Genomic DNA, 16,607 nt, shown 5'->3' on the forward strand with positions numbered 1-16,607 from the left:
CGATCGAGGGATAGGTAGAAATTTGTCTTTGTCATTTGATGTTTATTAATGCTGGAATTACTTTAATCAATTATGCTGGAATTATATATTTCTGTGAGATTTGTTATAACAGTGACTTCACAACTTAGTGACAGGATTTTCTTTTATAGTACTGTAGACCTGTAAAACGGAGTATTAGGAGTTAGTGGTGCTGACTGCCGATGCTTCTAAGGTTCTCCAGACTTGTCCTTGTTATCACATTGTAACTATTAGGAGACTCTGCGGATAACATTACCTCTTTTCACACAACCTTATCTATTGTTGTAAACCCCACCCGTCTCGAAGGCGTGCCGAGGGTAACGACACTGGCAATTAATTGTCACGCAACGGATGAGTGTTTCTCTGCGACAGTTTTGTGACCAGGTGTGACTCGAAGGTTCAGTGTGTAGCAGATCTTCTTCAAGGATTGTTCCTTTTTCTTTTTACTATTCCAAATAGCTCCATTACCATGTATCCTAATGACAGTTTAGTCAATTTAATTTTACTAGGATGTATCATGTAAATAATTTTTCGAGCTATTATTTTGTTTTCTCGGAATAGTACTGAGCTTCCATGTCCACGACTCTTGCCAAGTTTACCTCGCCCTGTATGTACTTTGCCCATTTCTTGTTACTTCCATGATTATTTTTATTATCATTGGCATTTCCCGATGCTGTATCGTTAGGCGGGCTCTGACTTGTATATATATTTTTTTAAGCAATAACAGGACCTCGTTTAACTAGTACACATTGTGCGACTGTAACATGGGTAGGTACACTGCTTTTAAAGGTCGGGTGAGTCGCGAGGTCGCGACTTTTAGAGAACCGAGCGATGTAATGTGTATATTATAATGTACATGTGTATGTATGACTGTACGTGTGGCGACACCCGGTCGGTGTCGCACAACAGGATGTCTAACAACACGTCGTGCTTTTGGCCGTGGGAAGCTGTGATGAACTGACACTAGGATCAGCAAATGATGACTTTCATCAACAGTCATCAACCGGAACCCACACCCTTCCGGACGAACTACAAGCAAATAAAACGGGCGAACAACACAGAGAAGAGGAGAGAAGACGGGTGACGGGCAGGCGAGCGGTGCTCTGCCGCCCCGCGCCCTGCAGCGGTGTGGCTGTCTCTGATTTCGTGCGTCTCGCTCACGTAAACTGTAAACCTTATGTAGTACAACTGTTAATATAGTTAAAATACATTTGGTATTTGTATTAACCTGAGAGAGAGAACTAAAGTGAACTAAAGTGAACTTCTAACGGCTACCGCTCGGCCACACATCACTTAACTAAAAAGGCTATTGTGTTATCTCACCTTACTACAATCAACTTGTGAAAGCAGGCAACGGTATACCGGACCTCACGTGAGATAACAGTTCGCGCCTTAATCAAAAACACAAAAAAACAGCTAACAAAAAGGCTAACAAAGTTTCTCAACCCCTGAATCATCTTACTCATCCTCCTCTGCACCGATTCTAACATTTTAATGTTCATTCTATAGTAAGGTGACCAGAACTGAACCGCATAGTCAAGATGAGGTCTAACTAATGTTAAATATAGTTTGAGGAAGACTTCGGCGCTTCTGTTGCTTACGCTCCTTGAAATAAATCCCAGTACCCTATTTGCTCGATTTCTAGCTTGAATGCATTGTGCCCTTGGACGGAGATCAGAGCTCACTAAGACCCCTAAATCCCTCTCGCACCCAGACCTGCTTATGGGAGCGTCATTTAAGCAATAGTTATGTGAGGGGTTGTTCCTACCTACACTCAGAATACTGCACTTCCCTACATTGACCTCCATCTGCCATTTATCCGCCCAGTCATACAATCTGTTTAGTTCATCCTGGAGAATACTAGCGTCCTGATCCGACTCAATTACTCTACCGATCTTGGTATCATCTGCAAACTTACTGACATCACTACTAATTCCTGTATCTAAGTCATTGATATAAATAATAAACAAAAGTGGACCTAATACCGAACCTTGTGGGACCCCACTCGTAACACATCCCCAGTCAGATCTTTTACCATTGATTTGCACTCTTTGCTTCCTATTGCTAAGCCACGCCTTGACCCAGTTCAAAACTTTACCCTCTACTCCGTGAGTCTGTAATTTAAGCAACAGTCGTTGGTGAGGAACTTTGTCAAACGCTTTACTAAAATCAAGATAGATTACATCATAATTTTCATCTCTGTCTACCGCCTCAAATACTTTATTGTAGAAGGACAAGAGATTGGTGAGGCATGGCCTACCTTTAGTGAACCCATGCTGCGAGTCGTGAATTAAGCTATGTTTCTCTAGATGCTCCCGAATGTTTCTGGCTATTATGGACTCCAGCATCTTGCCTATAACCGATGTCAAGCTAATTGGGCGATAGTTTGAAGCAACTGACCTGTCCCCCTTTTTGAAAATTGACGTCACATTAGCTACTTTCCATAGGCTCGGCACATAGCCAGTATTTACCGACAACTTAAAGATGTCGGTTAGTGGGTCACTTGAGTACATCTCCTAATTCCTTTAATACCCTCGGAAATATCCCGTCAGGACCTGACGACTTGTTCTTCTTAAGCTTATCTATCTCATCCTGAACTACTTGCCTGGTAATGATTATATTCCTCAATTTATCGTGATCCCCGCTCTCGTACACCTGAACCGTTTCCGGAATAGTCGTTCGATCCTCTTGTGTGAATACTGAAAGGAAGTAGTCGTTCAGCAATGTTCTCATATTTTCGTAATTTTCTACTAGCTCCCGTACGTTTGTTTTAAGCGGTCCAATTTTCTCCCTTGTTTTTGTTCTATACATCTGAAAGAAGCCCTTATGATTACTTTTCGCCTCATTTGCTACTTAGATCTCATAATTCCTTTTTGCTATCCTGGTGTTTTTCTTCACTAATCTAGATAGTTCGACATACCGGCCCCTGAGAAGTGTTTCACCATTCTTTATTTTCTGATAAATTCCCTTCTTTAACCCGATCTCGTGTTTTAGTCCACGAGTCATCCACTTAGGGTCATTGTTTTCTTTTCTAAGTGTTCGCTGTGGTATATGCTTGCCCCTCTACTATTACTCTAACTAAATTATTGTAAGACATTTCTACCTGGTTCTCCTGGCTCTCCAACCCACAGTTCTGGCTCTCATGAATCGTCCGTCGTCTGGTAGCGGTGGTAGGATGGGCGGCGGGCAGAGTATATACGCCCACAACAGTCAGCCCCAAAGGTTCGAGTTGTCTGGTGAAGAAAAGTGCGCACCTACGACAGGCTGGGGCTTAGGTACACGATGGGGTGTCTCGAACGGTAAGAGGTAACGAGACCCCCGGTGTAGAATATGGGCTGTGTGGAGTTGTGGGCCGGGGCGGGGATTTGCACTCGGGTGCGGCTGTGTGCGGACTCGACTTCGTCGTCACCGTGGGGACCCCCAGTGTTTGGATGCTTTTCGGCGAGCGCGTGCTCGAGCACGACGCACTTTCAAGGAGGCTCAACGAATTTCTTGGAAGGCTTATCTCTCTTCCATCACTACCAGAACTACACTCACAGAAGTCTTTAACAGAGTTCGTAAGATCTCTGGGAAGTTTTCCCCCCCTCCCCCTCCAGTGTTATCGCATGCAGGGGAAACGGTGGCGGACCCTAAGACTGTTGCTGACCTATTCGCCAAGCACTTTGCCAGTGTCTCTAGGAAGGATCCTACTGCACCTCGTCATCGCCGGGATTTGGAATCACTCGGCGTTAACTTCGCTTTCACCGGAGGGGAATCTTATAATATCCCATTTTCTCTCTCCGAGTTGAAGACGGCTTTATCCCAGTGTCATGATTCCTCGCCAGGTCCAGACGACATCCCTTATGCTTTCTTACGCCACATGTCTGACTGTGGTTTTACATTTTTATTGGATCTTTACAATTTCATTTGGCGTACCGTTGATTTTCCATCTCTGTGGAGTGTGGCTGTAATTCTCCCCATTCTGAAGCCTGGGAAAGATCATCTCCAAGCAACTAACTATCGTCCTATTTCTTTAACATCCTGCACTTGTAAAGTGATGGAGAAGATGGTGAATGTCAGGCTTATGTGGTACTTGGAGAGCCGGAATTTATTGACCCCGGTGCAATATGGTTTCCGAAAGATGCGCTCCACTTCGGATGCTCTTTTATCCTTGGAGTCCTCAGTTTGTGAGGCGTTTGCCAATAAGCACCACCAGGTGACCGTGTTTTTTTGATCTGGAGAAGGCCTATGACACCGCTTGGTGTCATGGAATTTTACTTAACCTGTTTGAGTTTGGTCTTCGTGGCCGTCTCCCTGTTTTTATTAAGGAGTTTTTATCTCATCGTCTTTTACGGGTTAGAGTGGGGAGTACTCTTTCCGAGGTTAGTCCACTTGAGGATGGTGTACCACAGGGAAGTATTCTCCGTGTTACGCTATTTGCCTTTTTTTAGTTTTTAACTCATTGAATGCGGCGCCATATGACCCTGGCTGTTGCGGCGCCTAATTTAAATCAATCAATCAATCAATCCACTGCATGAATATTGCACACATGTGTCTTGTATTAACTGAAAATCACACAGTATGCGCTAACCACTCTTGCAGGAAGGCTGTTACAGTGGCGGACGACTCATTTCGAGGAATGAAGGAAGGAGGGAGGGAGGGAGGGGGCGGGAGAGCAATTAATTATCTTCTTTATTCTTTGTTCCATATCACATAATAGAAGGGTGTCGATCCAGTGCAGATGTAGCTAACAGATGTGGAGTAGAGGACCTGCATGGAAACAGTGCTCAGAAGGGAAAGACTCCGATGGATTTGGACATGTAAAGAGAGCAGGGGAGGACACAGTGCTGGGAGTTGTGGAGAGAATGGTAAGATAGGGTGTTCGGTGCAGATGTAGCTTACAGATGTGGGGAAGAGGACCTGGAAACAGTTTTTTTTTCCTTTTTTACATGTGACCTAAAGCGCCGGTAGGATTTTTTTTTAATAGGGTCCTGATGGTGGGCCCGAGCCCGTTATGACGCAGACTAATGTTTATTGTGGGGCAATTATTATTGGCTCATGCTGCATCCCGGAGATCATTTTTTATTTCACTTGCATAGCTTCTTCTAGAGTCCGGGTTGGTGGATACTCTTGAGGACAGCATGTGGGTAGTCTTAGGCCCCTCGGCGGTGACTGAAAAATCCCAGGTGGTTAGCGGCGGATTCGAACCCTCATCATCATGAACGCTGCGAAGGCGGGGCCGGCACGCTAACCACTCCACCACCACCTCTGAAGGGAAAGACTCCGATGGTTTGGACATGTTAAGAGAGCAGGGGAGGATACAGTGCTGGGAGGTTTGGAGAGATTGGCAAGACAGGGTACCCAGTTCAGATGTAAGTAACAGATGTGGAGTAGAGGACCTGGAAACAGTGATCAGAAGGGAAATACTCCGATGGTTTGGACATGTGAAGGGAGCAGGGGAGGATACAGTGCTGGGAGTTGTGGAGAGATTGGCAAGACAGGGTGTCCAGTACAGCTAGATGTGGCTAACAGATGTGGAGTAGAGAACCTGGAAACAGTGCTCAGAAGGGAGACTCCTATAGTTTGGACATGTGAAGAGCAGGGGAGGATACAGTGCTGGGAGTTTTGGTAAGATTGAAAGCAAAAGGAAGGAGACCAGTTGGTAGACCTAGGAAAACGTGGAGAAGGTGTATACAGGAAGACCTGGTAGTGATGGGATTGGATGAGCATCAGGCAGAAGACAGAGCAGAATAGAGGAGACCCATAAAGCGTCCAACCTCTCAGGAAGAGTGAAAACGGACGTTAAACGAAATTATGATGATGATATCTAATAATAGAAGAAGAAAAGAAAAGAACTGAGAATATTAAGTGACCTGTGGAAAGGATTCAAGCACTTCTGCTACTCTCGGATACGTTCAGTTCACTCCCGACGCAGTAAAGTGACTGTCAGTGGAAATGGAGTTGATCGTTTCCGCACTGACTACTTCTGCGGGGAGGCTGTTCCAGTGGCGGACGATTCTGTTCGATGAAGGAAGTATGGAGGAGGGAGGGATGGGAGCGAGAGTTTTTATTCTTTTCGTTAATCTTTGTTCTCTCGTTCCATCTCATCCTTCCACATGCTCACTGCCACATATACTTCACTGCTCTGTTACTTAACTTTGCTTTCAGATCATTTCACTTTACTTTCAGATTAAATTAGTTAACTTCCTCTGCATTACGCCACGTAGGGCTAGAGCAGACTCTTTTAAAATTAGGAACAGCAGACACCTTATAAATTAGGAACAGCTGACACATTATAAATTAGGAAGAGTAATCACTTAAATTATCTTGAGAAACAAACAAAGATTAACATGATTCTGAGGGGAAGTAGGCACCCGTTTATTATATATATACATGTCTGTTCATCATCAAGACCCCAAGCCCCAGACCAAGCATTCCTAAACGTATACTATAGTCGCAGCACATGAGTCTGAGGTCTTCGTTATCGTGTTTTGGCAACTTGCCATTACACATGCACACACTCATACAGCTACATAATCAGCGACCTTATTTTTTTTTTACAACAGAGGAGTGGCCGAAAGGTTGAGAAGAGCTGTGTGGGTGGAGCCCCCCACACGTGCGATGCATACTCCATACGAGGGCGGACAAGGCCTCTGTATATGGATAACAGCTGTGCGGGGGAGAAGAACTGGAAGAGACGATACAGAACGCCCAACCTCGAGGAAGCTGATTTAGTGAGAGAAGAGATGAAAGTTTCCAGTTAAGATTTCGAGTTAAGGACAAACCGAGGATATTTAGTTTTGAAGAATTATAAGGTGACAGCTGAGTGTAGTTGAAGAATAGGGGATAGGTGTTTGGAAGATTGTGTCGAGTTGATAGGTGGATAAATTAGGGTTTTGAGGCATTGAAGGACACAAGGTTCCTTTTATCCCAATCGGAGATGATAGCAAGGTCTGAGGTTAAGCATTCTGCAGCCTCAGCCTTATAAACTAAAACAGATTTTTGCGACAATTTCAATAATATGATTAATACTGACAAATGTGTCCTATGCGTAGACTATCATATAACATCGTAGACGCCATGACGCCAGGTTGCCAGAGCACGATAATTCACACCTCAGTCTCGGGTGCCGCGACGAAAGCCAAGGCTGTTACACAGAGAAAGCCTTGGCACAGCACAACTATAACTCCTCCTCCTCATCTCTCTCCTTTCCTTTCCCTCCTCTTCCTCCTCACTCAGGCTTAGTGATGCGGAAGACGAAGACGAGACCCTCCTTGTCACATAAATAGTTTGGGACGATGCGCCGCTCCACCTGAAGGAATTATGACCATCATTTCAAATACGTGACCTTCTCCCCCTGGCCAGCTCCTGACCATCGCCTTATACCAGTGTGTCGTGACAGGCGCCCATACAGTGAACAGCCCTGCCAGACAGAAACCTCGATTAGAGTAAATGTTTTCTTGTACCAAAGTTGCCAGATAGTTGTACTCAGCCTCTTATATATTTACCAACTTCCGACTTCAAATATGTCTCCTGGGGCTCAGTAACTAGATTCATTTATATCTATCGTTAAAATAGTTCATTCCTGATGTTTCTTGGCAATAGTTAGGTGTCAAAAAACGGTAAATACTATGCTCTGAGTACGATAATCTGGCAACAGTGCTCCCTACCTTCTTCCACTTCCCGCCCGCCTCCAGCTGGTCCATGTAAGGCTCCAGCTTGTCCTTGTAGGAAGGCACGGTCTGTAGGTACTCATGGCGCATCACGATGATTACGAAGCCTCCTGGAGTGCCGGAGAGGAGGAAATTATTTAATCATTGGGGCATACACTAGGGGGCGCGTCATCTAGCCCACCCTAGGAAGACCACCTCAAGGTTTACTCGAGGCAAATCTGAAGTCTCTATGTAGGCTCTTTCCCATCCTAAACGGCGCCTAAGTTCGCCTGTTTGAAAAGCCTCTCGTAAAAGTTGCTGGGAGTACCATGAACAGTTTTGAGATCCTATAGTGATGGTTCTACACGTCTGTCACGATCTTCAACGGGAAAACCACCCATGAAAACCCGGTGAATCTTCTCAGTGGCCTTGGGAAATAGTCGTGGCGGAAGATCGGCACGCCCAGGAGCAATGCTAACCTACGGGTCCTCGCACGAGTATCTAAACTGAGGGTCCAACTTCCAGCGCCTTCACCCACTCAGCGGACCTTGCAAAACAGACACACACACACACACACACACACACACACACACACACACACACGCACTCACCAGAGCCTTCGCACTCCTACTAACCATGAACTTTACATTTCAGCCCGGAATCGTGCCAAATGTATTCTCCGACTTACCAAAACCTCTTTCATCAATAGAAAATGTCAACACCTTGCTTTTTTTTATAATTCTTCCCGTGACTTCTGGCACTTAGCCAATAAGATCTCCACCACTTTCACTTCTTCCACTTTCCCTTCTCTCCTTAACCCTTACGGGAGCACTGCCGTCTCATCTATCTCTAAGGCTGAACTCTTCGCTCAGACTTTCTGTAAGAACTCCACCCTGGACGATTCTGGGCATATTCCTCCTACTTATATCCCCTCTGACTCCTTTTTGTTTGTTATTAAGATTATATATAATTATGTCTTCTATGCCCTCTCTGGCCTCAACTCTCAGAAGGCTTATGGACCTGATGGAGTGCCTCCTATTGACCGTAAAAACTGTGCTTCCATGCTGACACCCTGCCTGGTCAAACTCTTTCGTCTCTACCTATCATCATCTACATCTACTGGCAGTATGCTCGTTCCAATCCCTCAAACTATAGCCCTGTAGTTTTACTTTCCTGTCTATCTAAAGCTTTTGAATCAATCCTTAACCGAAAGATTCAAAAGCACCTTTCCACTTATAACCTTCTATCTGATCGCCAGTATGGATTCCGCAAGGGGCGTTCCACTGGCGATCTTCTTGCTCTCGTAACTGACTCTTGGTCATCCTCTCTTAGCCGTTCCGGTGAAACTTTCTCAGTTGCGCTAGACATATCGAAAGCCTTCGATAGAATCTGGTACAAGTCTTTGCTTTGTAAAGTGCCCTCTTTTGGATTATATCCCTCTCTCTGTTCCCTTATCTCCAGTTTCCTTTCCGGCCGTTCTCTCTCTGCGGTGGTAGACGGTCACTGATCTTCCCCTAAACCTAACAACAGTGGTGTTCCACATGGGTCTGTTCTATCACCCACTCTCTTCTTTCTATTCATCAATGATCTTTCCATAACAAACTGTCCTGTCCACTCATACGCCGACGTCTCCACTGCATTATTCAACTTCTTCCAATAGAAGGCCATCCCAACAGGAGGTACACGACTCCAGACTGGAGTCTGCAGAACGCTCAGACCTTGCTATCATTTCCGATTGGGGTAGAAGGAACCTTGTGTCCTTCAATGCCTCAAAAACTCAATTTATCCACCTATCAACTCGACACAATCTTCCAAACGCTTATCCCCTTTTCGTCGACAACACTCAGGTGTCACCTTCTTCAACACTAAACATTCTCGGTTTATTCTTAACTCAAAATCTCAACTGGAAACTTCATATCTCCTCTCTCGCTAAATCAGCTTCATCGAGGTTTGGCGTTCTGTATCGTCTCCTCCAATTCTTCTCCCCCGCCCTCGTATGGAATATGCATCTCACGTGTGGGGCGGCTCCACTCACACAGCTCTTCTGGACAGAGTGGAGTCTAAGGCTCTTCGTCACATCAGCTCTCCTCCTCCAACTGATAGTCTTCTACCTCTTAAATTCCGTCGCGATGTTGCCTCTCTTTCAATTTTCTATCGCTATTTTCACGCTGACTGCTCTTCTGAACTTGTTAATTGCATGCCTCCCCCCTTCCCGCGACCCCGCTGCACACGACTTTCTACGCATGCGCATCCCTATACTGTCCAAACCCCGTATGCAAGAGTTAACCAACATCTTCACTCTTTCATCCCTCACGCTGGTAAACTCTGGAACAATCTTCCTTCATCTGTATTTCCTCCTGCCTACGACTTGAACTCTTTCAAGAGCAGAGTATCAGGAGAGGAGAGTATCAAGACACCTCTCCTCCCGAAATTGACCCCTCTTTCGGCCACCTCTTTTGATTTTTTTTTAGGAGCAGCAAGTAGCGGGCTTTTTTTTTATATTAGTTTTCTTTCTTTGTGCCCTTGAGCTGTCTCCTTTGTTGTAAAAACACTCACTCACTCACTCACCATTCTTTGCGACGCGCACCAGGTCGTCGAGGCCACTGACTGGGATGTGACCTTCGCCCATACCGCCCGAGATGACCACCAGGTCGTATGTGTCTGAGAGAGAGAGAGAGAGAGAGAGAGAGAGAGAGAGAGAGAGAGAGAGAGAGAGAGAGAGAGAGAGATGTAGAAGAAAAATACGTATATTAATCTTTACATATGAAACAACAACAATAACAATAATTCCACTCACACAGCTCTCCTGGACAGAGTGGAGTCTAAGTCTCCTCGTCTCATCAGTTCTCCTCCTCTTACTGACAACCTTCTACCTCTTAAAGTCCGCCGCTATGTTGCCTCTTTTTCTATCTTCTATCGATATCTTCATAATGATTGCTGTTCTGAACTTCCTAACTGCATTCCTCCCTCCCTCCCTCCCGCGGCCCCGCTCCACACGACTTTCTACTCAAGCTCATCCCTATACTATCCAAATCCCTTATGCAAGAGGTAAACTCTGGAACAACCTTCCTTCGTCTGTATTTCCTCCTGCCTATGACTTGATTTATTTCAAGAAGAGTGTATGAAGACACCTCTCCACTCGAAATTGACCTCTATTTTGGCTACTCTTTACTTTTATCTTTCATGGGAACGGCGGGTAGCGGGCTTTTTTTTTGTACTCTTTTTGTTGCCCTTGAGCCGTGTCCTTTGATGTAAAAAAAAAAATTACAAATACCTTTGGGCACGGTGGAGTGTCCGCTGCCGATAAACTCCAGGAAGTCGTTGGTATAGATGCCAGTCTCCCGCTGCTTCATCATGCCCTCCGACGGGTCCACAGCGTCTATGTGCCTGTGGGAGTGGCTGTAGTAGTAGCAGTAGTAGAAGTTATAGCAGTAGTAGTAGTTGTTGGGAATCAGTAAATTTACCCTACCCAACAGTTAGGTCACTCGCAAAGTGAATAACACACCCGACAGACAATCCCAAAGAAACAAGTGCTTACCAGCTTTTAGGTGGTGAAGGTATCCAACAAGCAACTCCAGACAGCCGAACAAATAATAATCCTACCGGATCCGTGTAGTAAAATCTATCTGTCTCAAATAACTGCTGGGGGCACTTAGCTGAGAAGCGGGTTTCAAAAGATATTGTTGTCTCTGAAGTCTCGTTGCCGGGTGTAGTATCCCTCAGTCAGGTAATAGAAGGCACACTGCGTCCGATTTAATGGGTGGGCTGCAGTGCCTTGGTCTTTACTTTGTGAAGGCCGGTGGTGGAGTGAGCGAAAACCAACCACGTGGGTCTGAAGCGATGTTTTGAATTTCTCTCGCCAGATGGCGTGGCTTTCCTCTCTGTTTCCATAGGTTAAGTTATCCTTGCTCTTTAATTATATTTCAGCAAGGACAATTAGTTATTATTTCATGAAAGGAAACACTTCACTATTGTTTTTCCTTTCATGGTAAATGTGGTTAGTCTTCAGGCAGTGAATAAGTTGATTCTGTCTCGGTTTGGGAGCCGATGACCGAAGTATTTAAGTACCATCCAAGGCTTAGTTGAGCTCAGGCGATACTCATAGTTGGCTTGAGCTCTCGGCCCGAGACTAGTTCCATAAGGGAAATAGTTAATTTGTCTAGTTCCACGGTTAACTGGCCTAATTCCTAACATAGTATAGTCTATCGATTTTAACTTGAGCCCTTGGGCGTGACACAAGGATTCCCCACGAGACCGCGCTGGTGCCACATCACTCCATTACTCTCCTCAGAGAGGGTGGCTACCTCTCTCTCTCTCTCTCTCTCTCTCTCTCTCTCTCTCTCTCTCTCTCTCTCTCTCTCTCTCTCTCTCTCTCTCTCTCTCTCTCTCTTTGCATGGCTGCGCAGGGCGCGAGAGTGAGATCTACTTCATTTGTCCATTGTAGCGTAACGTTGAATGGTGCGGCCTGGCGCCTGTTGCCAAGGTCCGTCAGGCGTCAACGTTGCATGAGCCACGTTGCCAAGTGATATGGAAGGTTTACTGAGTCGTTGTCTTTCCCTCTAATCCCAAGCCATTCATAACACCACGCAGTCGTATTATGAATATATATATATATATATATATATATATATATATATATATATATATATATATATATATATATATATATATATATATATATATATTCCAAAAATAGATAACGTACAGACTAACAGTGAGACATAATGCCATGCGCAGGTCATCGCTAGATCTGTAAACAAATGGGGTTTCCCCGGGCTAAGCCACAGGGCTCAATTTTAAGTTAGAGTTGATGGACTATAGTGGTATAGTAATGCCGCTCCTGCCCGCTCCCAGTTCCCACCCAGCGGCCCTGCCTCTACACAAGCTGCTGTAATTTCCAACACATCATCTTCATCTCTTGGGGTTGGAGTCGTGTTGAGGCTGAGGCACTGGCAGGCAGGAGGCAGTGGACTGGAGGATATTTAAGTATGGTGACCGGACATCCCCCTGTCTGCGGCCCTGCGGCACCCACCTGAAGCCTTCCCGGTGGAGTTCGCGGCCCACACACCCCGTCCCGGCGGCCACGTCCAGCACCCTGGCCTTGGCTCGCCGCTCCAGGGGTACCCAACGCAGCGCCTCCTCCAACGTGATGGCGGGGCCACGGTACCCGCCTTTCCAGATCATCTAAGGGGACGGGGAAGCAGATGATTACAGGTGCGTACCCCAGGGGCCGCATCACTTCACTCCCGGACCTCACGGAGTAGTCGCCGGTTTAACGCAAAATCATTCCAGCGATACCCCATGATTCTGCATAGGCACTTGGTACCGAAGGCATCTCTCTCTCTCTCTCTCTCTCTCTCTCTCTCTCTCTCTCTCTCTCTCTCTCTCTCTCTCTCTCTCTCACCATCTCCTCGTAGTTCTCGGACCACTCGTCGTAGCCGGCCGCCATCTCCTCCGGCGTGATCCCCGGCCTGTGGACGTTCGTCCTACTTGCCACGTCCACCCTCATTGCCCCGACTGCCGCCCTCAGACATTATCCTGCAGCAGGGAAGAGACGGGAGAATTACAGGCAGGGCATGACTACAGTACAGTACAATTCCTTTATACAGCCTTTATATATTTACAAAGGTAGGTACGGTTTTCTAGCCGCACTCCTCGCTGACTCGCCGGCTGGCTCTCAAGCTCCGCCCACCTCCATGACAGGCATGGCCCGCCTCTCTCTCTCTCTCTCTCTCTCTCTCTCTCTCTCTCTCTCTCTCTCTCTCTCTCTCTCTCTCTCTCTCTCTCTCTCTTTCAGGAATGAAATAGACGAAGCAATCACATAGTTAGTGCAGGGACGATAGCTTGGTTTAAGAGTAGACTGGATAGCTACATGGACGAGGATGACAGGTGATAGTGAGGTGTGGGTGCAGTAAGGCTCTCCAGCTTATTGCACGGCCAGCTGAGATTGCTCTCTCTCTCTCTCTCTCTCTCTCTCTCTCTCTCTCTCTCTCTCTCTCTCTCTCTCTCTCTCTCTCTCTCTCTCTGTGTGTGTGTGTGTGTGTGTGTGTGTGTGTGTGAGAGAGAGAGAGAGAGAGAGACTCGTGATCAGGCTGTGATGAATGAATTACACACACACACACACACACACACACACACACACACACACACACACACACACACACACACTCTGCCAGGCTTCACGGTCTGACAGGGCGGCAGTTCGAGCCCGCTCAGGGCGAATTCTTTCCGTTGACTAGGAGTGGTTACTATCCCCCCTTGAGCAAAGGGGATGGGGTGTGTGGTGTGTGAAGTCCTTGAAGTACACAGAGATCGACGATAAAGAGCACTTGCTCATGTCGGGAGGGTACCTGCTGCTGGCGATTATGAGCTTCGGGAGGGCAGCATGAGCCAATGCAAGATGGCGCCACTATAAACACTCGCCTGCGCGAGAACGGGCTGGGCCGACCATCAGGCCCTACCGGGAAGAAGCCTTGGGCAGACCATCAGGCCCCACCGGGAAGAAGCCTACCGGCGCAATAGCCCGCGACGTAAAAAAAAAAAAATAGTCGCCATGTTAACCATTTTTCTTTTAATCCGACATAAAAATAGTTGTAAGCTCTAAAATGTCTTACTTTTATGAAAATTCCATTTAAAAGAAATATGTTAAAATCCTTCAACCTATTAGGCCCGACACGTACCATTCAAGTCACTTGTCGGGACCCAGAAGACCATAACAGCACAATTAATTAATAGTGACCCCAATCAGAGGCAAATACCGGAGGAGATATGGAGACAAGTATTGTAAATATGATAGGAGAGGGAAGTGTCACGGGGTAAAATAAGATTAATAACAGGGGTGTGCTCACAAGGAGGTAGCTAGCCGACAAGGGTTGATTCCGCGGCACGCCAGGAGACACGACGGTGTACACACCCTGACTAGGAGTACTAACACGACTTACCTGCTCAAATCTCCCGTGGGGTTCTTATTTACTCTCCTTATGGGGCTGGAAGGCACATACGCACAGGCAAAGGGTTACTGATAAAGCTCGTGTACAACTATGCAGACTTTATTACATAAAGGAACAAGACACGGACAACTCTCACATCCACACCCAGCTTAGCCTAGCGTTTCTCGTGCTCGCACAAGACTAACGTGCCCTGGCTACACTAACAACTCGCTCCTGACCTTAGTGCGGAGGGAGAAGCGTAGAGGCTCGTTGCACAGCCTTGCTCGAGGTGGCTGCAGCTTGTCCTTCCTGCCGTGGGTCCTCTCATCAGGCGCGTGATGTCGGCGGTAGATGCGGCTTTCAGAAAGAGGCCGCCGCGGACTCGACACACCCAAACTGAGACCCGGTGTGGGCTGTATCCCGAAGTGGCGAAGCCCAGGATCCCCGCACTCCAGCAGGAGGAAAACCGCGTGGTGCCAAGAGGTAGGCGAGAGTAGAGGAACGTCGCCCCGTGACCTCACCAGACGGCGGTCAGGGGAGAAGTCGCGGGCGAGCGAGCCGCGGCGAGTGACCTGACGGGCCCCAACTCGCCCGGCCGAGATGCAAAACGCTGCTGGCGAGGAAAAATACAACAGAGGGTGCTGACAGCACTCTGAGCAATACTGCCATAGGCAGATATCGTTACACTTCTCTGACGCGCAGCTATAACTTGCAAGTGCATGGCACCGCAGTATAAACAGCAGAGCAAGCTACGTACAGACACGAAGAGGAAAGCAACAATCGCGAGCTAGCAACACAGGCCGCCCAGCCAGGCCGCGGGCGGCAACAGCCCCATGGCGGGAAGCACAAAGACAATAGCCCAACATCCTCACAGCAGAGGCGTACAAGCTGCAGTAATGCACACACTATGCACCTGCAGAGTGGAGTGGTGACTCATGAAAGTGCGTAAACGCAGGTAAAACACAGCGGGCGACCCGCACGAAAATGCACGCCTTGGCATCACTACGCTCGTCGCCTAGGCAACGAACAGGCTGAGTCATCGTGACCCGCCCCGCGCCTAGGTCACGTGACGAACTAGGAAAACGCGTCAACAGCTTCCCTATAGCAAATACTATAAAAATAACTTGTCGCGAATCTAAACCGAGACAGGAAGGAAAGCAATTAGTCAGATATACAAAGTCGTAAACATCTGATAAGCACTAACACTAACAAGGGAGGTTACGGAAAATACCAAGACCCACATACATAAAACAGATACGGTACCCAGTAGGCGTGGTCAGAAAGTGTGGAAAACCATTAAAAAGACTTTAAACACGTGACCTCAGTCGTGACGACATGCTATAAGCGAATAACTAAACAGATAAGTCACTGTGGGAGCGTCATAAGAGTGAATCACGAATAGCAGGATAAGTAAACAATACAATATAATGAGCGAGCCAATGTTTGTTGACAGGAAGTATTGGCTACTGGTTATGCAGAAAATTAAAGCGTGTCAAGAATGTAGTTCCGCCTCATGCAAAGAAAAAATGTGACCTAGAAATCAGTAGTAAGACCAGACCGAGCTTGGTTCTCGCCTCAAGCAGACCTGCTACTCACTCAGCTGAGAATGGCTGTTGTGATCTTATTTACCTCCTTATGGGGCTGGAGAGGCACATACAGCACAGGCGTGCAGGGTTATCTGATAAAGCTCGTGTACAACTATCTGCACAGACTTTATTACTATTAAAGGGAACAAGACACGGACCAAATCTCACATACATACCCAGCTTCAAAACCTCCAGCAAGCTTCTCTCGTGCTCGCACTAAAGATTCCAACGTGCCCTGGCTCACACTAACAACCAGCTACTTAACTTAGTGCGGAGGGAGAAGAAGTAGGAGGCTCGTGCACAGCCTTGCTCTGGGAGGTGTAGCTGCAGCTTGTCCCTTCCTGCCGTGGGTCCTTCTCTCATCAGGCGCGTGATGTCGGCGGTAGAGTGCGGCTTTCAGGAAAGAGGCCGCCTGGACCCACACACCCAAATCCGTTGTAGGA

At 47.0% G+C, this 16,607-nt stretch overlaps 1 protein-coding gene across 3 annotated transcripts in view; it reads right to left on the minus strand.

The window, feature by feature from the left end:
- Window positions 1-6,801: 6,801 nt before the first annotated feature.
- Window positions 6,802-16,607, minus strand: part of LOC127002534 (demethylmenaquinone methyltransferase-like) — a 213,657-nt gene continuing 203,851 nt past the window's right edge. Inside the window, exons 1-6 of one of the 3 annotated variants that reach the window (XM_050868606.1) lie at window positions 13,054-13,127; window positions 12,682-12,833; window positions 10,924-11,036; window positions 10,218-10,310; window positions 7,668-7,780; window positions 6,802-7,309 (exon numbers count right to left, since the gene is read on the minus strand). In XM_050868606.1, the coding sequence (XP_050724563.1) occupies window positions 7,229-7,309; window positions 7,668-7,780; window positions 10,218-10,310; window positions 10,924-11,036; window positions 12,682-12,833; window positions 13,054-13,098 (597 nt within the window). In that variant the 5' untranslated portion in view covers window positions 13,099-13,127 and the 3' untranslated portion in view covers window positions 6,802-7,228. Of the gene's footprint in view, window positions 7,310-7,667; window positions 7,781-10,217; window positions 10,311-10,923; window positions 11,037-12,681; window positions 12,834-13,053; window positions 13,128-16,607 lie in introns of those variants that run through there. The other 2 variants (XM_050868603.1, XM_050868602.1) reach the window with 2 other exon arrangements.

This window comes from Eriocheir sinensis, chromosome 23 (genome assembly GCF_024679095.1).
Source record: "Eriocheir sinensis breed Jianghai 21 chromosome 23, ASM2467909v1, whole genome shotgun sequence".
In the NCBI taxonomy this organism is placed as follows: Eukaryota; Metazoa; Arthropoda; class Malacostraca; order Decapoda; family Varunidae; genus Eriocheir; species Eriocheir sinensis.